General features: G+C 39.1%; 1 protein-coding gene across 1 annotated transcript in view; it reads right to left on the bottom strand.

Annotated features, from left to right (window-relative positions):
* Positions 1 to 21,678, bottom strand: part of Fam129a (family with sequence similarity 129, member A) — a 151,775-nt gene that overhangs the window by 80,897 nt on the left and 49,200 nt on the right. Inside the window, exons 2-3 of the mRNA XM_013021860.1 lie at positions 3,236 to 3,366; positions 1,497 to 1,628 (exon numbers count right to left, since the gene is read on the bottom strand). Of these exons, the coding sequence (XP_012877314.1) occupies positions 1,497 to 1,628; positions 3,236 to 3,366 (263 nt within the window). The remainder of the gene's footprint in view (positions 1 to 1,496; positions 1,629 to 3,235; positions 3,367 to 21,678) is intronic.

The raw sequence follows: 21,678 nt of genomic DNA, 5'->3' as shown, positions 1-21,678 counted from the left end.
GGAATATTACCTTAATGTTGAAGAGAAAAAAAATCTTATCCAAGAGAATAGTTGATCCTTGTCTAGTAGGCTACAAAATATATTTCATTATATTTTATTGAACATTTCCAGTAAAGTGGGTAAGAAACTCCTAATCTATCTGCCGAATAGCTTTGTATCAGGCAATTGCTTATTGTACTCCAGAGTTTAGTCTCCGGGTGACTGTTGAGCTTACCGTCAAGATAGCCTAGTTGGAATCTGTTGCAGTCTTTAAGTGATTCAGCTATCCATTTCAAAGGGAGCTTGTGACTCTATATAGATTTTTAATTTTTATTTTTTTGCCAGTAGTAGGGCCTAAACTGTGGGCCTGGGCGCTGTCCCTCAGCTCTTCAGCTCAAGGCTAGCACTCTACCACTTGAGCCACAGTACCACTTCCAGCTTTTTCTGCTTATGTGGTGCTGAGGAATCGAACCCAGGGCCTCGTGCATGCAAGGCAAGCGCTCTACCACTGAGCCACCTTCCCAGCCCTATATAGTTTTAATGTTTACGTTATGAGATCTGAAAGGGACAGCTGGGACCATTTGACCGAGTTCTTTAGTTTAATTGAGGCCTAGGTAGTAAGTCATCTGCCATGTGACACAACTTCACCTAAACTCCATTCTCCAAGTTCCCCTTCCCCAATGTCCTTCTCCTCTGTGGCATGCCACCGCCCTGCCCGGGGAAAGATATAAGCTACAGTAACACTGAAGTCCTCTCTGGTATAGAAGGCTTCCATACATTATGTATATCAATTCCTCTACATTTTGCAGAAAACAAAAATAACCTGGGAAAAAAGGTGAAATAAAGTATGTAAAGTGTTCTAACCTCCTGGGAAGCCAGGTTAATTCAATCACAGTCTTCTTGCATAGCTAACTCTTAGACACCTGTCACAAATGAGGCTTAAGAGTGGGAAGACATGAAAATAAAGAAGGAAAGCTAGCACAACAGTGCCTGGGAAGGACCCCATGGCCACAGGTAAGGCCCATATTTTATACTTTTTTCCTTTTCTTTCTTTCTTTTTTTGGTCAGCCATGGAGCTTGAACTCAGGGCTTAGACACTGTCCCTGAGTTTCTTTTGTCACAGCACCATTTCTGGCTTTTTCTGTTAATGTGATACTGAGGAACTAAACCCAGGGCTTCAAGCATGCTAGGCACTAAGCCACATTTCCAGCCCTATTTTCATGCTTTCTATTCTAGCTTTCTATTTTCACACTCACAGCTAGAGCTTGTTCCAAGTCTACCTTGTCCATAGACAGAAAGTGTTCTTCTGATCAGCTGCTCTTTATCCAGAACCTCGTATAACGCTTGGCCTAGAACGGTGGCCTATGGCTTATAATGAGTGGATATCTACTAATCACAATAGGTATCGGAATGAAAGATTGCTAACTGAATGAATCAGTCACCAAGGATGGGCATGCCAATCATCCCAGCCAGTGTTTTCAGAATTTTACAAGGACCAGGGGCTAACAAGAACTTACCTCTTTGTTCTCATAGCTTTCCACGGCAAAATCATTTTTAACCACGATATATCTGTCCTTCCATTTTCTTATGTCTTCCACAAACTGCATGATCTCTGCTTCATACAAAATGGTCCCAGGTTCCAATGGTGGCTTAAAGAAGATGAATATAGTTCACTATTACAGCAAGAGATAAGTTACCTTATAAAAACTATGCTATTTTCTATATCTCTAGGGATATTTCAGGAAACGGGGAAAATATTTTCACCTCTCTGCCACAATTTTCCCTTCTTACTTTTCCTAAGCAAAGACAAATCCTTGCCATTTTGGTATCTTTATCATTTTCATATCTTTTTAAGGCATCATGTAATATATGAAGTAATTAGTTACTATTATTTGTAGTATATTAAAAATTTGTTCCTGAGTACAAATGAAGCCTTGAATGAAATCTTAATATAAGTAAGCAGAGAAAATATTAGGTTAATTAATGTTGAAGGGAAAAAATGACCTAATAAAGTTGTTAAGCATATAAAACAGGCACATGTGGTAGAAGGCATTATAGCAATCAGCGTGCACCTTACACCTTGCTGATAGATGGGGGAGGGAGGAAGAATAGATGCTGGTATCTTCCTCAGTTTCCCAACATGCTTCAGGGTTAATTTCTGGAAGGCAAGAGAACCAATAGCCTGTTCCCTTCCTCATCACACCTTCAGAGCACACACCGAGAGCTGTTGCCCAATGGCTTTTCCAGAAGTCATGAGCACCTAGACTATAAACACTTGGCTTATCCTCAGAATCATCCAGGAGGCCATGTTTGCTTAAAGAGGGGAGGGGGGGCATGAAGCCAGCAAATCTTAGCTCTACTTGAAAAAAAAAAGTGGAGTATCTCTTATTCACCTTCATGATATATGCACCACCGGAGACTTTCCACTAGATTCATCATTAGGTCCTCCATTGGGATTACTATGTAAAGACAATCTATTAATGGGCAAGTCATACCTGACTTCAAAATACTGGAATGGAATCCTCGTCTTTTACTTGTCATTGAATTTACATTTATTTTCCCTTTATTAAAAAAAATAGTGCCTTTGAAGCTTCTTTCTCTACTTTTAAGCAAAAACTTATATTAACCATACAGAGAAAACAGATAAACTTATTTAAGAATCAATTCCCTTCCAAGCTCCTGTGCTTGAAGCCTTTTCTGACAGAAATGATGAAGCAGGCTCCTATCATGCCTCATTAAAAGATGTTTTTAAAAAGAGCACCCTCCTCTCTTTGAATAAAACAAGCCAGGATATACTGAACTTTAGGGTGTGTATGTGTAGCCTTGCTGTACTACTTAATAAAAAATGTGGACTCATCCTAGACTTACAGCAGGTGTGGGTCATAAGTTATATTTGTTTTGCTGGTTTGGGACAAGGATCCCTCTTTCCCAGTCTAAGAGTGATGGGAACATTCATCCACCACCACCTCTCATCAGAATTTGCCTTTTTAACAAGCACTCTAAATTTCACGAATCACTGTTTTATGCAGTCACAATGATGCTACAAAATCATGTGGAAACCTTCTTGCTTAATCAACTTCTTGGGTTTTTTAATATTGATTACATCATCAACGAAATCATGTACATTCTCATTTCCAGCCTGATATGGGTGGAGTTTTTAAAACTGCCATTCAAATAGTTTTCATTTCTGAAATATTCAGAGCTACAGAGCTTTCCCCAATGAAGAAAACATGGAAGCCAAAGGTGCTTGGCTTACCTTGGTCTTCAACAATTGTGATGTGAAATCTCTGTGCTGTTCTACCTCACTGCGCACATGATTACAGAAAGCCACTGAATACTGGCGGTTATAGTATGGACTGAAGTTTTTGATAGTAGCCTCAGTTTTTCCTAGGAGAAAGAAAAATGAACATTATAATGTTGAAGTGTAGTGTATCTCACAGAATGGACATTGACTCACATAATAAAATTTCTGTTTTGCTTTTTTGTTTTTTGTTTTTGTTTGTGTCAGTCTCCGGCCTTACCTCTGGGCCCGGGCGCTGTTCCTGAGCTCTTCAGCTCAAGGCTAGCACTCTACCATTTGAGCTACAGCGCCATTTCCAGCTTTTTCTGCTTATGTGGTGCTGAGGAATCAAACCCAGGGTTTCATGCATGCAAGGCAAGCGCTCTACCACTGAGCCACCTTAACATTAAGTTAGCTATAATAAGGGGTTTCATCCTGACATTTCCATGCATGAATACATATACTTTGATCACATTCAACTCCTCTATGACACTTTTGTATCCTCTCCTATCTCCTCCTTTTCTCTTTTTCTTCCATCTCCCTAATAGTTCCCGTTTACTTTCTATGTAATTCTTTCAAATCCTCCCCACGCCAATACCTCTCTAACACCATTGTTTAGCAGGGATTTGTTCTCTGTGTTCTCTGAGAATGTGGACACCTGCTGCAGGTGCCTTGATCTCTTCCTCTCCTTCTGGCCTCACCCTCACTCATAGGCTTCAGGGACCCTAATCACTAACCAGCCAGTAACCACACAGGGTTTTCTTCAGTGTACCATATACAATTGCCATGATCATAAACCCAACCATCCTTCAATCCTTCTGATCGCTCTACTTCATCCCCTCTCCTCTTCAAGTTGTTTGTTTTACTCCCTACCCCACTGCCAAACTTTCACCCAATAATCCCAGGTCCATCTTTCAACCCTGCATACACACCCTTCGGTCTTTTCCTCAGATCCCTGAGCTTTCTCTCTGGTCTAGCAACCACTCAGTCCTGGATAAAACCATTAACCTCTTTTCTCTAGTTGTGTTCTTATGCTTTTGGTTTAAAAGAGTTTTGTGACTCAAAGTATTGTACAATTATGGTGAGGTAGAGAGAGAAACTGTGATTTGAGAGTCTAGAGACATGGGTTGTGGTCCCATTTCTCACAGTGAGGTAGAAATTAGCTACCAACCTCAGCCAGCACACTCAGTACTCAGGCACCAGTGCCCTTGTACCGTGAAGGGAGTGGCCAATTAGTCCACATTTTGCTTGAGTCTGTGTGACACTGAAGATAATCATAAATGCACCATTGGCTCAGCTTAGTGACCAGCAACTAAAGTATGGTCTCTTATTATCAGGCACAAATTAATCTACCAACAATTGTAGGGCCCAGAATTGGAAGAAGGAGAGTTGAACACTGGTAACTTACTGGGTAACTTATTAGCCCTCTCCAACGATTTGGAAAGTATAAGAGGAGAAAAAAATGGGGTTTAATGATAACCAGTCACACAGGAATAGAAATCCTCAAAACATTTGAAGTGCTAATTACCAAGTGTAGATTAAGTAGTCCAGAGAAGAGGATATTATCTTGACAGGGAAACAAAAAAAAAAAAAAACCAACTCACATCACATTCGAATATATTGTTAAATTCTTCATGTGAACTTGACATTCTTCTTTTGTTTTTGATATTTCATTATAGTCAATAGAGAAATATTAGAACATAACTTATTGGCAAGTGAGAGTTTAATGTTTACTGAGATATTCAAGAAGAGAAACTTGGATCCTTAGCTGCCTGGGTGTAACCTATGAAATCACAGCCCAGATCCCTAAAAATAGATGAATATTTTCTAAAGATGGCGATTTCTGCTCTGCTTGGCGATTCAGTCCTTATAATGTGCATGAGGCAAAGGGAGTATCATTGTATTTGCTTCATAAAATGACATTTCTGTTTATATTTCTGAGCTCTAGCAATTATTACTTGTAAGGTCCTCTGAGACCCACTAATATAGATTTGGTGGTCATGCAAATAAAAACTTCTATAACTTGAATCTGGCATGCTTTCCTTTGCCCTGTGACTTGTAGTATTATATTTAATTAGCATTTGTATAATACTTTAATATACTCTGGCTTTATAACTATCTAATTTGTTATTTTATTAGCTTTAGTAAAGCACATAAGTCGTGACATTCTATATCCTTGTCTATAATTTTCTTACATAGCAGTAGGATATCTTTGAGAATCCCCAAAGAGAAAGAGATTTTCTTTTCTGAAAAAAAAAACTAATAATAATGAGCAATTAACAAAATTTGTCCTTTTGCTCCAAATAACCACTGTTTGGATTGCCAGAAGAGTAGCTTGTTAATTGCTGACGCTAATTTCTGCACTCTGAAAAGCACTTGGACTGAAATGAAAGGAGGTGTCTGTCATTTGATGATGAGTGTATAAACCCATGAAAGCTGCTTTCCTGCCATATTACCAACCCTCCTCCAGGAGCAAGCACCCTGCTTCTGCTGAAGTGCTAGGATGCTAATACTCCCTTCCAATGGATGAGGAAAATGCTTCTGTGATCTGAATCTCTGCATATGTGCACACCATCCTGGCAACATTTATAAAGAAGGGATTTTACCTTCCTTAGGTAATTAACCTAGACGAGTTTGAAATGTGAATGAAACAGCTAATCACATCATCAGTTCTTGGGAGACAAGACACTAAAACTATTCTCCAAGTGTGTTTAGATTTTAGCTTAGATCTAGATGAATTCATATAAAGGACACTGAATCTAGAGATCTTCAGAATGGGAGCAAAGTCCAGTGTTGGGGCAAAAAATACCACCGTGGTTGGGAAGATGGAGTCTGGAGTGAGCCAAACAGGGTTTAAGTCCCATCTCTGCTACTTACCTACTGTGATAGTTCAGGTGAGTTACTTTCTGGCATGTGAAATGAAAACAAAAAAGTAGCCACCTCCGATTGCAGTGAGGGCTCCACACTATGGTTGGACTTGTAGAAAGTGTGCAATCGTTTACATTAACCAAACTGATGGTGACAATGGCAATGAAGAATCTCCCCTGCCCACCTTCTCCCAGAAAAGCTGAACCAAGAAATCAAGAAGCCAAAAGGCAGGTTTTCTCTACTGCCATTCTTGAACATGGGACATCCTGATCTGCTGCATAGAAGACAGCCATCCCACCCACCATGGGCTCCACAAAGGTATTACATACAACTTCCTTAATGTTGCCAAAGAAAAGGCTCTCAGTGAAGCCCTGAGTTGAAATCAACTGAATAATGCCAGAAGTAGTGGTGCACAGCAGTAATCCCAGTACTCAGGAGGCTAGGAGAAGAGGATAGGGAGTTTGAAGACAGCTTGGGCTTCATAGAGAAAAAAAAAGAAAGAAAAGGAAGAAAGGAAGAAAGAAAGAAAGAGAGAGAGAGAGACAGAGACACGAAGGAAGAAAGAAGGGAGGGAAGGAAGGAAGGAAGGGAGGGAGGAAGGAAGGAAAGGAGGGAGGGAGGGAGGGAGGGAGGAAGAGAGAAAGAGAGAGAAAGAGCAAATGAAAGAGAGAAAGAGAAAAAAGAGAGAGAAAGAGAAAGAAGGAAGGAAGGAAGGAAAGGAGGAAGGGAGGAAGAGAGAAAGAGCAAATGAAAGAGAAAGAAGGAAGGAAGGCAGGCAAGCAGGAAGGAAGAAAAGAAGAAAGGAGGGAGAAAGGATGTAAAGGAGGGAGGGAGGGAAGAAGGGAGGGGAAAAAATCAATGACATAAAACATTGCCATGAATGAGCAGAAAGTAAAAGGTCTGTATTAGCTGTGTTGCTTTGAGCTTAGTCTTCCATAAAAAGGAGGTTACTGGAAACTATGACTGAAGCAGGGCACTGGTGGTTCACACATGTAATCCTAGCATCTCAGGAAGCCGAGATCTGAGGGTCATGGTTCAAAGCCAGCCTAGGCAGAAAAGTCCCCTTCACCACCAGAAAATTGGAAGTGGAGCTGTGGCTCAAAATGGTAGAATACTAACTTTGATATAGCCTGGGACAGCACCCAGGCCCTGAGTTCAAGCCTCATAACTAACAACAACAACAACACACACACACACATACACACACAAACCTGTAACTACTGAAACCAATAAAAGGTTCCACATTTTGGTATAGAAGCACATGGGGCCTGGACTCTGGGCCTGGGCGCTGTCCCTCAGCTCTTCAGCTCAAGGCTAGCATTCTACCACTTGAGCCACTGTGCCACTTCCAGCTTTTTCTGCTTATGTAGTGCTGAGGAATTGATCCCAGGGCCTCATGCATCCAAGGCAAGCACTCTACCACTGAGCCACCTTCCCAGCCCTCTTTTAATCTGACTTAATGATTCCAGTACAATTTATGTAACCACAATGTTCATAACTCCTTCAGGCAAATTCTCACCACAGCTAGACACTTCCACAGCTTCATACACAAAACTGAGCCTCACGTCTACTTTGCAAAAGGAAGAAAAGTTGTCTGCTGGCCCTACAACAACCATCTCCAACAATACAGACTCAAAAAGTCAGTATTTATTGATCCTTCTTCCCGACTCCCATCAACCAAATCCTTCTAGTTCTATGTTAGTTCTTGAATCCATCCCCTTTCCCCATCTCAACCACTAGACCTATCCAGCTTTCATTATCTCTCAGCAGCATGATAAAAAACAACAAAAACCGGCTTCTGCCAAATAGCATCACAGCAGGGTAAAAATACTTAACTAGCTCTCAACTTTAACACAGAAACAAAAATGTCAAAAGCAGAGTGGGAAGGAGAATACCAGCACGTGCCAGATCCTGAAGTGCCTTGAGGAAGAAACAGTTTGATTTGTCCCTGGGCAGAGGTAAGTTCTCAGAAGGGGCAGAGTTAGGGACTGATGGAGCAGAACAGAAAAGGTCCAAACTAAACTGGCCACTTGGACCCATTCAAGGCCCAAAAGCTAAAGTGGGGAACCATTATGTAGAACCAATTCATGTTATTGAGGCTACCTAAAGACCTTTTGGAAAGCCACAAGGAGCACACGTCAGCAGCTTGATCCTCAGGGCCTGGCCTCCCAAGTTTCATTTGACACATTACTGCCAGATCATACCAATACCTTGGTTAACAACCCTGAAGAGTTCTCATTACCTCCTGAGTGACCTGACTGCCACTTTCAGACATTTCAAGCCCAGAGGGCTATCTCAATCCCAAAAAGAGCCTTTTCAAAGCTCCTCAGTTGGAAATAATCTCATTTTCTTTTACTTTTTTTTTCAAATTATGCTTTTTCTACCGCTGTTTAAGTGCAGTCTATCATTCCTCCAAGGGTATTCTGTGTTTATATACTCAGCAAGTATTTGTTGAGTGAATCCAAGAATGGCTGAGTAAATATTCAAGACTAAAGCAAATTGAAATTCAAAATAATGATGAAATCCAGACCAATACGCCAGCAAAGAAAAAAAAGTATAGTTTTTAGCTTGACTCTTTATTACTAAAAATACACACCCTTGAAGCTCAGCTTTGTTTACAAAAATCCGACTCTTGAAGGTTAGCTCTTTTTAAATTTTTTCATGAGTACTCTCAATGAGAACATTTGTGAGAAATTACTAAAAAATGAAACCTCTTCTTGATTTGCCTGGATTTTTTTTTACCAGTCTAGAAATATGAGAGGTATATAAGGATCTGGTAAAGATTTCTATTAAGTGTCATTCTAGAAGGTTCTTTCTGAACCAGTTCCTGATCCTACTATATCAAGGCATTAGTCTCCCCTGAAAGATATTGATAAGTAGGTTATTTCTAGTTCCCTATTGTCCCAAGTGTCATAATAATGATGTACTCTAAAATCTCTAGCAAGCATATTTTTTTTCCTATTTCAATTGCTTTAGAAAAAGTTTATCTGTCCCAGGCACCTGTGGCTCACATCTATAATCCCAGTTACTCAGGAAGCTGAGATCTGAGGATCAAAGCCAGCCAGGGAAGAAAAGTCCATGAGTCTCCTATCTCCAATAAACTACTCAGAAAAAGCTAGAAGTGGCACTTTGGCTCAAGTGGTAGAGCACTAGCCTTGAGCAAAAGAAGCTCAGGGACAGCACCCAGGACCAGAGTTGAAGCTTCAAGACCAACTAGCAAAAAAGAGGAACAAAAGCTTATAGGCATAAAAAGATGCAAAACAGTCCTGACAATTTTCTCTATGTTCTCTTCTAGTTTTTTTTAATGTTTTCATGTAATTGAGATTGTAATACATGATTATATTATACATTTCATCTTTGGCTGTGATATTAAATCAAAATTATGATTTTTTCAGGTGCTACATTCTATTATTAATTAGTAAGGAGAAAAATACAAAAATCAGTTTTGTTTTAATTTTAACAAGGTAGGAACTGAAGCCAACCCACATGTAAGGAAAAGGTGAATCAGGCTTTTGGTATGATTTCTCAAGAACTGTTGAGGTTTTGAGTGAAGATGAATTCAGGAAACAAGGCAAAGCCCTCTAAAAATAAGCTATTTTTAATACTTAAAAAATAAAGTACAATTGCTGGGTGCCAGTGGCTCATGCCTGTAATCCTAGCTACTCAAGAGGCTGAGATCTGAGGATTGTGGTTCAAAGCCAGCCTGGGCAGGAAAGGCCATGAGACTCTTATTTCCAATAACCTACTCAGAAAACCATAAGTGTTTCAAGTGGTAGAGCGCTAGCCTTGAGCTGAAGAGCTAAGGGACAGCGCCCAAGCCCAGAGTTCAAGCCCCATAACCTAAATAAATAAATAAATAAATGAAGTACAATATCCATCATTGCTTTTTTTTCTCCAGTTTCTCAAACTGTAGAAGTTTAAAAGTTCTGATGAATTATTAGCATTCTCAATGATCTCAGGTTGCTAAGCAGCATTGCTTAATACTTTTTGGGTGGAAATTTTGGAAATCCCAATTCACAATACAGAGGTGCAAAAATCTAATTACATACAATGATGCCTAAGGACTCATTTATTCTTCTTGCAAATGCCTTAGAGAATGAGGATAAATTGGGCTCTCCATAAATGAACTGAAAAGTACATGTGCATGGACACATGGGTGTACATATATCTATGTGTATTTAAGACGTATTTATTATTGGTTCTCAAGTGGCAAGTTGTGAGCAAGACTCCCCTAAAAGAAAGTGAGAAGATTCAGGGGGACCCTTGAGTCCTCAGGTTGGGTGGCCCCTCCTACAAAAGCTCCAGTAGGAGACACAAACCAATTTAAGTTCTAATGGTTTACTTCAGGTATTAACCCACAGACAGAAATATTCAATACTTATGTCCAGAGTTTATATTAAATATGTTCTTTTTGGGGGGGGGTCTGGTCGTGGGGCCTGAACTCTGGGCCTGGGCGCTGTCCCTCAGCTCTTCAGCTCAAGGCTAGCACTCTACCACTTGAGCCACAGCACCACTTCTGGCTTTTTTCTTTTTGCTTATGTGGTGCTGAGGAATCGAACCCAGGGCCGCATGCATGCAAGGCAAGCACTCTACCACTGAGCCACCTTCCCAGCCCTATATTAAATATATTCTTAGCAAGAGTCTAGGTTAAAAAGTAGGCTTGCTAAGGAACAAGCAATAAAAGAGGCTCCCTGCGTTTCCAAACCTGCTCCTTGTAATGCAAAATTCTGTGAGTTGAGCTTGCAGTGACCTTGCCTTCAAACTGTTAGAGGTCCTCAGTTTTTCCCAAGCCTATGCTAAAAGGCAGGCCTAGCATCTATCATAGGACTACAAAGCTTAGTCCTTTAAGGGTGCTTAGATGCTACATGTGGGCACAGCTCTAGCTCCAGGGGGGAAGTAAAAGCAAAAACAGAATTTTCTACAAGTGACCACTATCACTCAAGTGAATCAAGATTGCATCTGCACAACATCTTTATATAACAGACGCCTTTACAAGTTAATGTAAGACAAATGGGAGACAACATTAACGAGGAAACATACTACTGTTTTCCATTCTTACTACCTTATTCTATTAGAAAGAAAGAAAGGAATGGGAAGGGAAAACAAAGGAGGAGGCAACAATGTTTGATAAGAAATGTACTCATTACCTTGCCCATGTAATTGTAACCCCTCTGTACGGTATTTTCACAATAAAATACTTATTTAAAAAGAAAGGAAGGAAGGAAGGAAGGAAAGAAGGAAGGAAGGAAGGAAGGAAGCCTCACCGTGGCCAGCTTTTCCAGACTTAGAAAAATCTGTAACAGATTTCTAAAACTGAAATGCCTTAAGTCTGATCCCCTCTTTTGCTTGCATTGTTAAAAAAATATATGTGCCTGTACACTTACATATTATTCTTTAGACATAATTAGACAGAATAACTTTAATTTTTTTGCATTTCATTTGGAAAAAAAAGCACTCGTAAAATTTCAAGATTATTGTTACTACCTCACAGTATGCCTCCAATTTCTTCCTGACACATTTGTTGAGAAGAAATTGTATTTTGCTACTTTTCTAAGCTATATAATGTCTTCCAAGGAAGTTTCAGATTGCTTGTCTTTTTCTTTCCAAAATGTGAGAGGGAAGAATGTGCAAAGCAAAATTAAACTAGTCTGACAGCTGTTTTTTTCTCCCACATAGTATTACAAGAACTGTGGTAGTGCATGCCTGTAATCCCAGTACTCAGGAGGTTGATGTGGAAGAGGATTACAAATTTGAAGCCAGTGTGGACTACATAGGAAGTTCAATGCCACTCTGAGCTAGAATCCCTGTCTCAAAGAGCCAAGGGTTGGGGATGTTGCTCAGTGGTAAAGTTCAAAGCCCTGGGTTTGATACAGAGAAAGAGAGACAGACAGACACAGAGAGAGAGACAGACAGACAGAGACAAAAGGGGGATTTGAGAGCAATATAATACTAAGATTCGGACACCAAAATAATGAGAAAATTGCTTTTTCAGTTATTAAAACTTATGCACATATTTTGTCTTAGGCTTTCAAATTATTCTAAAGTCCTGAAAATATTCCTTGTATATTGATTGCAATCATGCAGATGAACCTAATATACACATTTTTAAAAGCCAGGTCAAATGTGGCACACTATAAGCTCAGACACTTGGGAGTTGTAGGGGAGACATAGGTAGGAGGATCACAGTCCAGGCAAAAAGCATGAGATTCTATCTGATAATTATCTAAAATTAAAACATCTGAGGCTCATCCATAAAGATACTTTCCTTTCTCTTTTACCCACACATATCCTTCCCTTTTTCTTTTCATTTCACTTTTTTCTCTCCATAAGAAGTCTATTTGTTTGAAATATTTTATTAATTTAAAAAATTATCCACTTAATATAACTTTTTCCAAGTCTTTCCATTTCCTAACAAATGGGGCAATGTCATTCTTTCTGATGGAGGCATAGAATTCCAGTGTGTGTGTGTGTGTGTGTGTGTGTGTGTATCACATTTTCTTGATCCACGCATCTACTGAGGGGCATCCAGGTTGGTTCCATATCTTAGCTATGGTAAATTATGCTGCAATAAACATAGTTATGCTGGTAGCCTTAGTATGGCCTTGTTTGTGATTGAGCAAATGCCCAGAAGTGGGATTGCTGGGTCATAGGGGAGCTCTATGTGGAGTTTTTTGAGGAACCTCCATACTGCTTTCCAAGTGGTTGAACAAGCTTACACTCCTACCAACAATGCAATAGGGTTCCCTTCTGGCCACATCCCCCCCAGCATCTCTAAAAACTTATATTAAGTGAAGTAAGCCAGGCCCAAAGAAACATAGGTCCCACAGTTTCCCTTAATTGCAATAACTAGTACATGTCTACAACAGGCAGAAAAGGTCAGAAGCTATATACATATGACCATATAAGATGGTGTTAAGCAAAATGAACCCTAAGATAAAGACACAATTTTTCTTTCTTGCTTGCTATTGTTTCTAACGTATTTATAATGTACTATGTGAGTTTTTGTTTCTTTGTATGTTCCTCCCCACGGTATAACCCTGGTTTTCACTGTATTTGATTCTGGTGCCCTGCATCTTGTATATACACTTCTCTAATTTGAGGACGAGAATGGGAAAAAAACAAAATGCTTAAATGGGAATACAGGTTGACCCATTGTAACAATGAGATGTACAAGACACTTTGTTGAAAATGAACTTTACAACTTGGGGGGGGTGGGGAGTAGTTGGGGAGCTGAGGAGGGAAGGGATGGTAGGGGAAAAACAAAGGAGGGGGTAACAGTGCTTGATAGAAAATGTACTCATTACCTTGTTCATGTAACTGTAACCCCCTGTACAATATTTTTACAATAAAAATTGTACAAAAATGGGAGGAAACAACGTTGGAGGATTGGGTGGGGGGTGGAGGGGGAGGCTGGGAAAGGATGTGAAAGGTAAACAAAGGAGAAGGCTGCAATGCTTGATAAGAAATGTACGCATTATCTTGACCATGTAATTGTAACCCCTCTGTACAGTGTGTTCACAAAAAAAAATATAAAAAAATGGGAGGAATAAGATAAGTATACTCATATAGAATCCTCTCTCAGTTAAAAAAAATTTTCTCTCCAACTCCTATGCTATTAATGCGGAAAATGCATTTCTAAATAACTGTTGGTTTGTGGGATGTTTACAGTTGTCATGTGGTGTTCTGGGTAACAGTAGTAGAAAGGGGACTCAGGTGGAAAATGAAAGGTGACACTGGTAAGCTTCAAGAAATTCTTTGTGGGAGGGAGATGGGGATAAGGGGAGAGATGGGAAGGGATGGGAAGGGGAAACAAAGGAGGAGGCAACAATGCTTGATAAAAAAAAAATGTACTCATTATCTTGCCCATGTAATTGTAACTCCTCTGTACAGTATTTTCACAATAAAAAAAAGAAATTCTTTGTAAAGTATTCGACATTTCTGGAGACCAGATAACTTTTGAAAAATGATTTACAATGTTCGTAGGACAATTGTGAAAAGTACTTTTGCATATTCTGACTTATATCTACCAGATTTGAAAACTACCAAAATAGTTCTGACTCACTGTCTACTTGAATTTATCAAATTCTAAGTTTCTGTATGTACTTTTCTTGATAACAACCAAAAGTTCCCAATAATAAAATCTGACCAGGAGAATGCAGCTCAATGGTAGAGTGCTTACAGAGTATGTAAAGACGCTGGATTTCCTCCCCAGCAGCATGTGAGATAGAAAAACATTCTGACCTAGAACTCTTGATTATGGAGTAAATTTTATTTTTTGGTAATCTGATCATTGCCAGTCACTGGATCAGCTAATTACCAAATTGATTATTTTTCTAAGTGAAGCCAGGCAGCATGGACTTCTGGCCATAGTCCCACTGCTCAGAAGACTGAGATTTAACCGTCTCAGTTTGAAGCAAGCATGAGCAGAAAATACTAAGAGATTCTATTCTCAAAAGAATCAGCAAGCTGGGGAGTGCTGGTGACTCATGCCTGTAATCCTAACTACTCAGGAGGCTGAGACCCGAAGGATCACGGTTCAAAGCCAGGCTGGGCAGCCAAGTCTGTGAGACTCTTATCTCCAATTAACCACCAGAAAATCAGAAGTGGATCTGTGGCTAAAAGTGGTAGAACACAAACGAGCCTTGAGCAAAAAAGCTCTAGGACAGTACTTAGGCTCAGAGTTCAAGCCTCACAACTGACAAAAAAAAAAAATCAGCAAAAAATGCTAGATTAGAAGAGTAACTCAAATGGTGGAGAACCAATCCTGAGTGCAAAAATTAAGCAAGAGTGAGAGCCTTTGAGTTCAAGCCAGGGTACTAACACACACACACACACACACACACAAATGAGTGAGTGATATGCATTAGTAAAATGTGGTCCAAAGCTCTTGTATGTGGCAACTCTAAAAGTAGAGAAGAAAAAGTATTTCACTTGAAACTTCAGTAGTATTAGATTGTACCAAACTGTCCAAAGTTACCTCATTCTCTTACAGCAATTGCTCTTCTGTAAAGTGAGTTCACATGGTGCTTAATAAATGTGCTGGAATCTCAACTATAAGTTGTACTTGGAGTTTGGGGCTCACAAGAGAAAGTCACTCCTCTATAGGATTTGTATGTATCTAGGGGACAAACTTGGGTTAGAGCTCTAAATAAGTGGATGCCCTGAAGAAAGCAACCTGAGTTCATTGAATGGTAGCACAGACACAACAATGCCAATCACACCTCAACTCCCAAATGCCACTGAAGAGATAAATGTTCACAGAGCCCTCGACCTGGATGGGGTGGCGATGTTCTCTACCAACGCACTCTGATTTTCAAGTGAAAACTCAATGATCCCAAGTCCACAAAACTAGTTAGTAATAGAAAATACATGAAATTTTTAAAAATCAATGCCAGCTGCCTAATAGTTTTCTTCCTTGCTTAATACTACACTGATCTTCTGGAGGACTTCAAGCACTTTCTTTTATTAATGAACAAATAGAAGTAATCTTTAATAATAAAAAAAACCCTGTCACAAAGCCCTGTGAAACAAGTTTGAAATTGAGTAAAGAGATGTGATGGTTAACTTTCTGTGTTACCTCAACTGGACTACAAGGTACCCAGATATTTTGGTCTGCATGTGTCTGTAGGATGTTTCCAAATGACACCTACAACTGACTTGGAAGATGAAGTAGATAGTCCTTTCTAATGCAGGGGACCTCGTCAAGTCAGCTAAAGGTCTATAAAGAATAAAAAGGTTCTTTAAAGAGAAAAACTTCATAAACCTGACTTAATGCCTTGAACTTGGACGTTGGTCTTTTCCAGTCTTTGAACTTGGACTGGGATAGCAGCCCTTCCTGGACTCTCAGTTCTTTTGGCTCTCTCAGCATACTCACTGGAGATCTTGAGAGTTGCCAGCCACAATAATTTCATCAGTCATTTATTCATAATTATATATATATGCATATATCATATTGGTTCTGTGTCTCTGGAGAACCATTAGTACTACATATATAATAGACTGAAATACATTATTGTGTCCCAACACAACTATTAGTTTATTTCATTTAACAGATATTAAAATGTTGGATCAATAACAACTTTAAAGCAATGCAAATGTCTAGTACTTCTACAAAACAAGTTCTAAAATGTTTAATAGGATCATCATGTCATTGCAGGATATACTCTGGAAAACATGGAATCTGTATTTAAAACATTCTGTCCAGTGATCTATGAAAGACACTAAAAGCCTTTGGCTCAGCTTTATCCCAGTTGGCTGAGGTACCCAGCTTCTAAGAAGGCAGAAAGGCAGCAAAGTTCTGAGCACCAGGGAAACTAGCTGACCTTATCTGAGTGCCCCTTAATCCTATTCAGGTGTTCCAATTAAGTAGCATCACCATCTCAATTAAAGCTGCAGTCTTCACTGGCTAATACCATAAGGCTCCCTGGGAAATGCTCTAATTAAGTAGATTTTCTTAGCTACTGATTAAGAATTTGCTATGCACAGAATAGAAGTTAAGAGGTACTAACAGGGACCAGTCATGTCATCTGCATATTTGAAATGCTTTTATCCAACTTTCTCCTGTCTCTGTTCTGCATCCAACTCTGCATGATCCAAAAGATGCAATATGTTGACCATTAATAGCAATGATTATAAAAATGATTGATTATAATCATTGATTTTATAATTATAAAGTCATAATTATAAATTATAAAATTATAAATAATAAGTTATAATTATAAAATCAATTATTATAGAATCTGTTTTCTTCAATTATGGAAAAAGCCATGTAACACATAGAGTTGTATGATGAATTGTTATATATATATATATATATATATATATATATTATATATACACACACACACACACACACATATATATATATATATATATATATATATATATATATATATCACTACCCATGCACACACACACAAGATACATAAACGTTATTGTTCATTCTACTTTATTCATTTTAACTACTATCTGTAATTCTAACAGTACTATTTTCCTGTTTATGAAGTTCTCACACTATTCCCCCTTTCGTATTTTTACAAATTAGTGCACATATCCCCCGGTGCATAGATAAATGAACAGCTAACACTGTGCTATATTTGTTCTAAGAATTTTTTTTTGCCTGTCATAGGGCTTGAACTCAGATCCTGGGTATTGTTTCTGAGCTTCTTTTGGCTCAAGGCTAGTGCTCTACCACTTGAACCACAGCACCACTTCAGGCTTTTTCCTGTTTATGTGGTACTGAGGAATCGAACCCAGGGATTCATGCATGCTTGGCAAACACTCTACCACTGAGCCACATTCCAAGACCTCTAATAATTATTTTTAACAAACCACTACAGCTACATTTGTAGTTCTCTTACTCTGCTTCATATTACCAGGCACCACTGTGTGGAAATTGTTTATTCTTGTAAAGCATTTGAGACTCATTCTATGCATGTATGTATCCACACATAATTAATAGCACTGCTATGCATAGTCTGTAAAATTGACCACCTGTCATTCTGCAGCTTGATTTATATATGATACATTATAATACCATGAATAATTCATGAAACTGGCACCCTCTGCATATCATAAATTATTCTTATACTATAATAATTTAGACAGTATGGTACTAATAGTACTGAGATTGACAATATTGACTCTCTCATACATTATATGTTTTTATATATATATGTATATGTTTCCATATTTGAATGTGTTACTTTGAGTCCTTTGTTCTGTACCAGCAGTCTATTTGCCAATCTTGATACTAGTAAAAACCATACTATTATTACAATGTTAGGATAATTTCTAATATCCTGACAGTGAAGTTTTCCCACTTGGATCTTAGACATCCTTCACCTAATGTTCTTCCATATGAGTTTATGGTTAAGTTATACCAAATCCCATGGAACCATGGTGAGAGCCTGGTGCTGGTGGCTCACAGCTGTAATTCCAGCTACTTAGGAGACTGAGATTTGAGAGCTTGGATCAAAGCCAGCCCAGACAGGAAAGTCTATGAGCTTCTTATCTCAAATTAACCACTAAAATGCTGAAAGTGGAGCTGTGGCTCAAGTGATAGTGAGCCAGTCTTGAGAGAAAAAGCTAAGGACAGTGCCCAGGCCCTAAGTTCAAGTCCCAATACTGATACACACACACACACACACACACACACACACACACACACACACGAGTCATCCTTGGCATTTTTATCAGAATCACAGTGAGCTTACAGCTATTATGAGATGACAACTTTAAGCCATAGCATTTCCATTCTCTCCTGAGTGCTAGTTCATACAGTACTTCTGTGAGAACTAGCAAAAGGCACCTGACCAAGAAGCAGGTACAGCCAGATCTATAGGCCGAGAATATGGCATTATGAGGATTTTTTTAGTCCTCTTGTCCATCAGTCTCTGACCTATAGATCAGAAATTCTAGAGGTGTCACATAGCCATGTGTTTTCCTAAGTTCTTCAAGGGACCAAGATGCCCACTGGAATTTGGAAACTCTAGCTTCAACAGGTCCCTATTGCTACCTGGGCAGTTTCTTTAGTCCATAGAAAGAAATGCTGTGCTAAGCCAGGTTCTGGATGTTTTTTGTATCTGTGAATGTAGATATGTAAATATAGAGAGAAATTTGAAGAAAATGGAAATGTTAAGTCAAAGAATAAATGCATCAGGTGCCAGTGGCTCATACCTGTAATCCTAGTTACTCAGCAGGATGAGATGTGAGGATCATGGTACAAAGACAGCTAGGGAAGACAAATCTTAGTGATTCTTATCTCCAGTTAACCAGTAAAGAGCCAAGTGGAGATGTGGTAGAGCACCAGCCTTGATCAAAAAGCAGAGTGAGGGCACAAGCCCCAGTATTGGCAAGAGAAAGGAAAGAGACAGACAGACAAACAGACAGACAGACAGAGACAGGGAAAAGAAGGAAGAAAGGAAGGAAGGAAGCAAGCAAGCAAGGAAGGAAACAGTAAATGCATTTGCAGTTTTAATTAAAATGAGCAAATTATCCTCCTTAGGAATAAAGTCATTTTGTAGTGCCACAAGCATGATTTTACATAGTCATTTATCCTCAAACTCGGCAGCAGTGCATTATGTTTGTCTTCGCCAGTAAAAGATGTCTCTTTTACACAGATCTAGAGAGTTAATAAAGAACCCAGAAGTATCACCCTTCATCAAAACTGGAATTAACAGGATAGAAGTATTTCAAGGAGAGTGTTAGAATATTTATAGTACAATTTTACCAAAGAAAAGTTGTAAATGACAGTTGTATAACTCATAGTTCTGGTGACTCTGTAATTATGATTCAGGTGCACACTTTTTTCTATGTACACTGCAGATTTTTTGTCAGGCATCCTGGAAACCAAACCAACATTTATAATATTGTTTCTACAACAGAAAGCATTCCAAACTCCAAGCTACTGACTTAAATTTGAAGTCTTTGGCATATATAACTGACTGCCTGCATACGAAAAAACAGTCTGTTATTTCGCCTTTGCAAAGGGACATGTTTTAAAAGTAGATTCTCTCTTGGACTGAGTGAAGTTTAAGGAAAGAAGGAAGGAAGGAAGGGAGGGAGGGAGGAAAGAAGGGAGGGAGGGAGGGAGGGAGAGAGGGAGGGAGGGAGGGAGGGAGGGAGACATTCATATTAAGTTGGTTCTACTCCTCACTAAATACATAATCTCTGGTTGCTTTTTCTCTGAAATTGAGGCTTCACAGATGTGGAGGGCATCTGCTCATCTACTTTCCTTCAGGGAATATAATGAAATTCTTTGGGTACATGAAGAACTTCAAATTAAAAAATACAAACATTACAAGCAAGATAATCACTTGCAGAAGCAGAAAATTCCTATGGCAATAAATGTGTTGTCCAATAGAAATGCTGTCTGTGAAGCAGGTTAACATGCCTGTCATCGTCTATAGTTACTCTTTTAGATCCACAGTGTCATTCATTTTAGTTAACTTTGGTTTTAATAGCCACACATGGCCACCACATTAAGTAGTGAAGATGCATAAAACCTTATATCTTCTTTTTAAAAGGAGGGTAGTCAATTGTTTCCATGTTTCCTTTATTTTCTGGGACCTAAGAGTCTCGACCTGACAAACTGTAGAAAATCCTGATCCCAACCTCAGAACTACTGAATCAGAATCCTCCTGAGAGAGGCCAGAGATTCTGTTTTCAATGCATGTCTTCAGTAGCTTCTCAGGATTGGGACACTTTGATGAATCTCAAATCACACTGGAAATGCCACCAGCTCATTAGTGTCGAAGTGTCCACTTCAAAGCTCTCTTCAGAATAATCAGACAGTCTCAGGATGGCTCAAGTGGCATAAGGCCTCAAGCACAGCCCCAATATTACCAAAAAACATTGAGATGTCAAATATCTTTAGACTAATCTATACATCAGATCCAGTTTGAATACTAAAAGGCATAGTACTTTGGGTAAGGGCTGTGAGAAGTCTGTTCTTACTGCAGAGTACTGTGGGAGCTTTAGTAATTTCCTTTGTTTTGTTGTGATGGGGAAGGATGGGACAATGTAAGTTATAACTCTAGTCATGGGTAGCCTCAAGAGAGAATGGTCATGACTCTATTTTTAACTGGTTCAGTTAATTATTTGTAAAATCTAATGAATAACTTGGAGAGGCAAAAGAAAACTACTAATGTATAACTACATCATCAAAGTAATTTTTATAAGTGTAATAAAAGGAAAGATAGAGAAGCCAAACTCTGGTAGCTCACACTGTTAATCCTAGCGATTCTGGAGGCAGAGACTGGAAGGATCATAGATCAAGGCTAGTCCGCCAGAAGTTTAAGAAATCAGTCTCAACTAAGAGTTCATGTGGTGATGAATACATGTCATTCCAGCTATTCAGGAGGCAGAGAGAAAAAGAGAGAGAGAGAGAGACTCAACTCAAGAGGCACAACTCAAGAGGTAGAGCACTTAACTTGAGGAAGCGCATAGCCCTGAGTTCAAACTCTAGTTCTTCTTCTCCACCTAAAGTAAGAGTCACACAGAGACAACAGTTGAAAGAAAAACTTCACATACCCAGTCTTCCTTAATGTCAGGTTGTTAGCTTTATAAAATGGAGAAAAGAAATGAACTCACAGGATCAAAGGATTGCTCTCTGGCAAACGGCCTGCATTCTGGTCCATTCCTGAGTGTGCTGCTGCTGCTTCCAGGAGCACATTATGTAACTTCCACAGAGGATTCTGAAGCTGCAGTGTAGTCTTAGAAAGCCATGAACATTCCTCCCCCCTTTGCAGATGGAAAAGCCATCTGCTTGCCTACTTTCCTGAGGGATCCTGTCAGCGTGCACAAAGCTCAACAAATGCAAGCTACATTATTACAGGCAAGGTTATTACTTGCACTAGCAGAAACATCCTATGCTAATAAGTTTCTGTGGGTTCTTATTCAGGAACCCAATGTGTATAACATAAATAGATACCACAGGACTGCTTGATAACAAAGACACTAGGACTGCAAAACACAAAAATAATAATGAGGGGGAAGAAACTGACAAGAACTAAGTAAATGATTTATATGCAAAGCTAAAGAAGCTTAGG

Source organism: Dipodomys ordii, unplaced genomic scaffold, assembly GCF_000151885.1.
Source record: "Dipodomys ordii isolate 6190 unplaced genomic scaffold, Dord_2.0 Scaffold57, whole genome shotgun sequence".
Classification (NCBI taxonomy): domain Eukaryota; kingdom Metazoa; phylum Chordata; class Mammalia; order Rodentia; family Heteromyidae; genus Dipodomys; species Dipodomys ordii.
The sequence above is the reverse complement of the archived record's forward strand: the minus strand, read 5'-3'. Positions and strand labels throughout refer to the sequence as shown.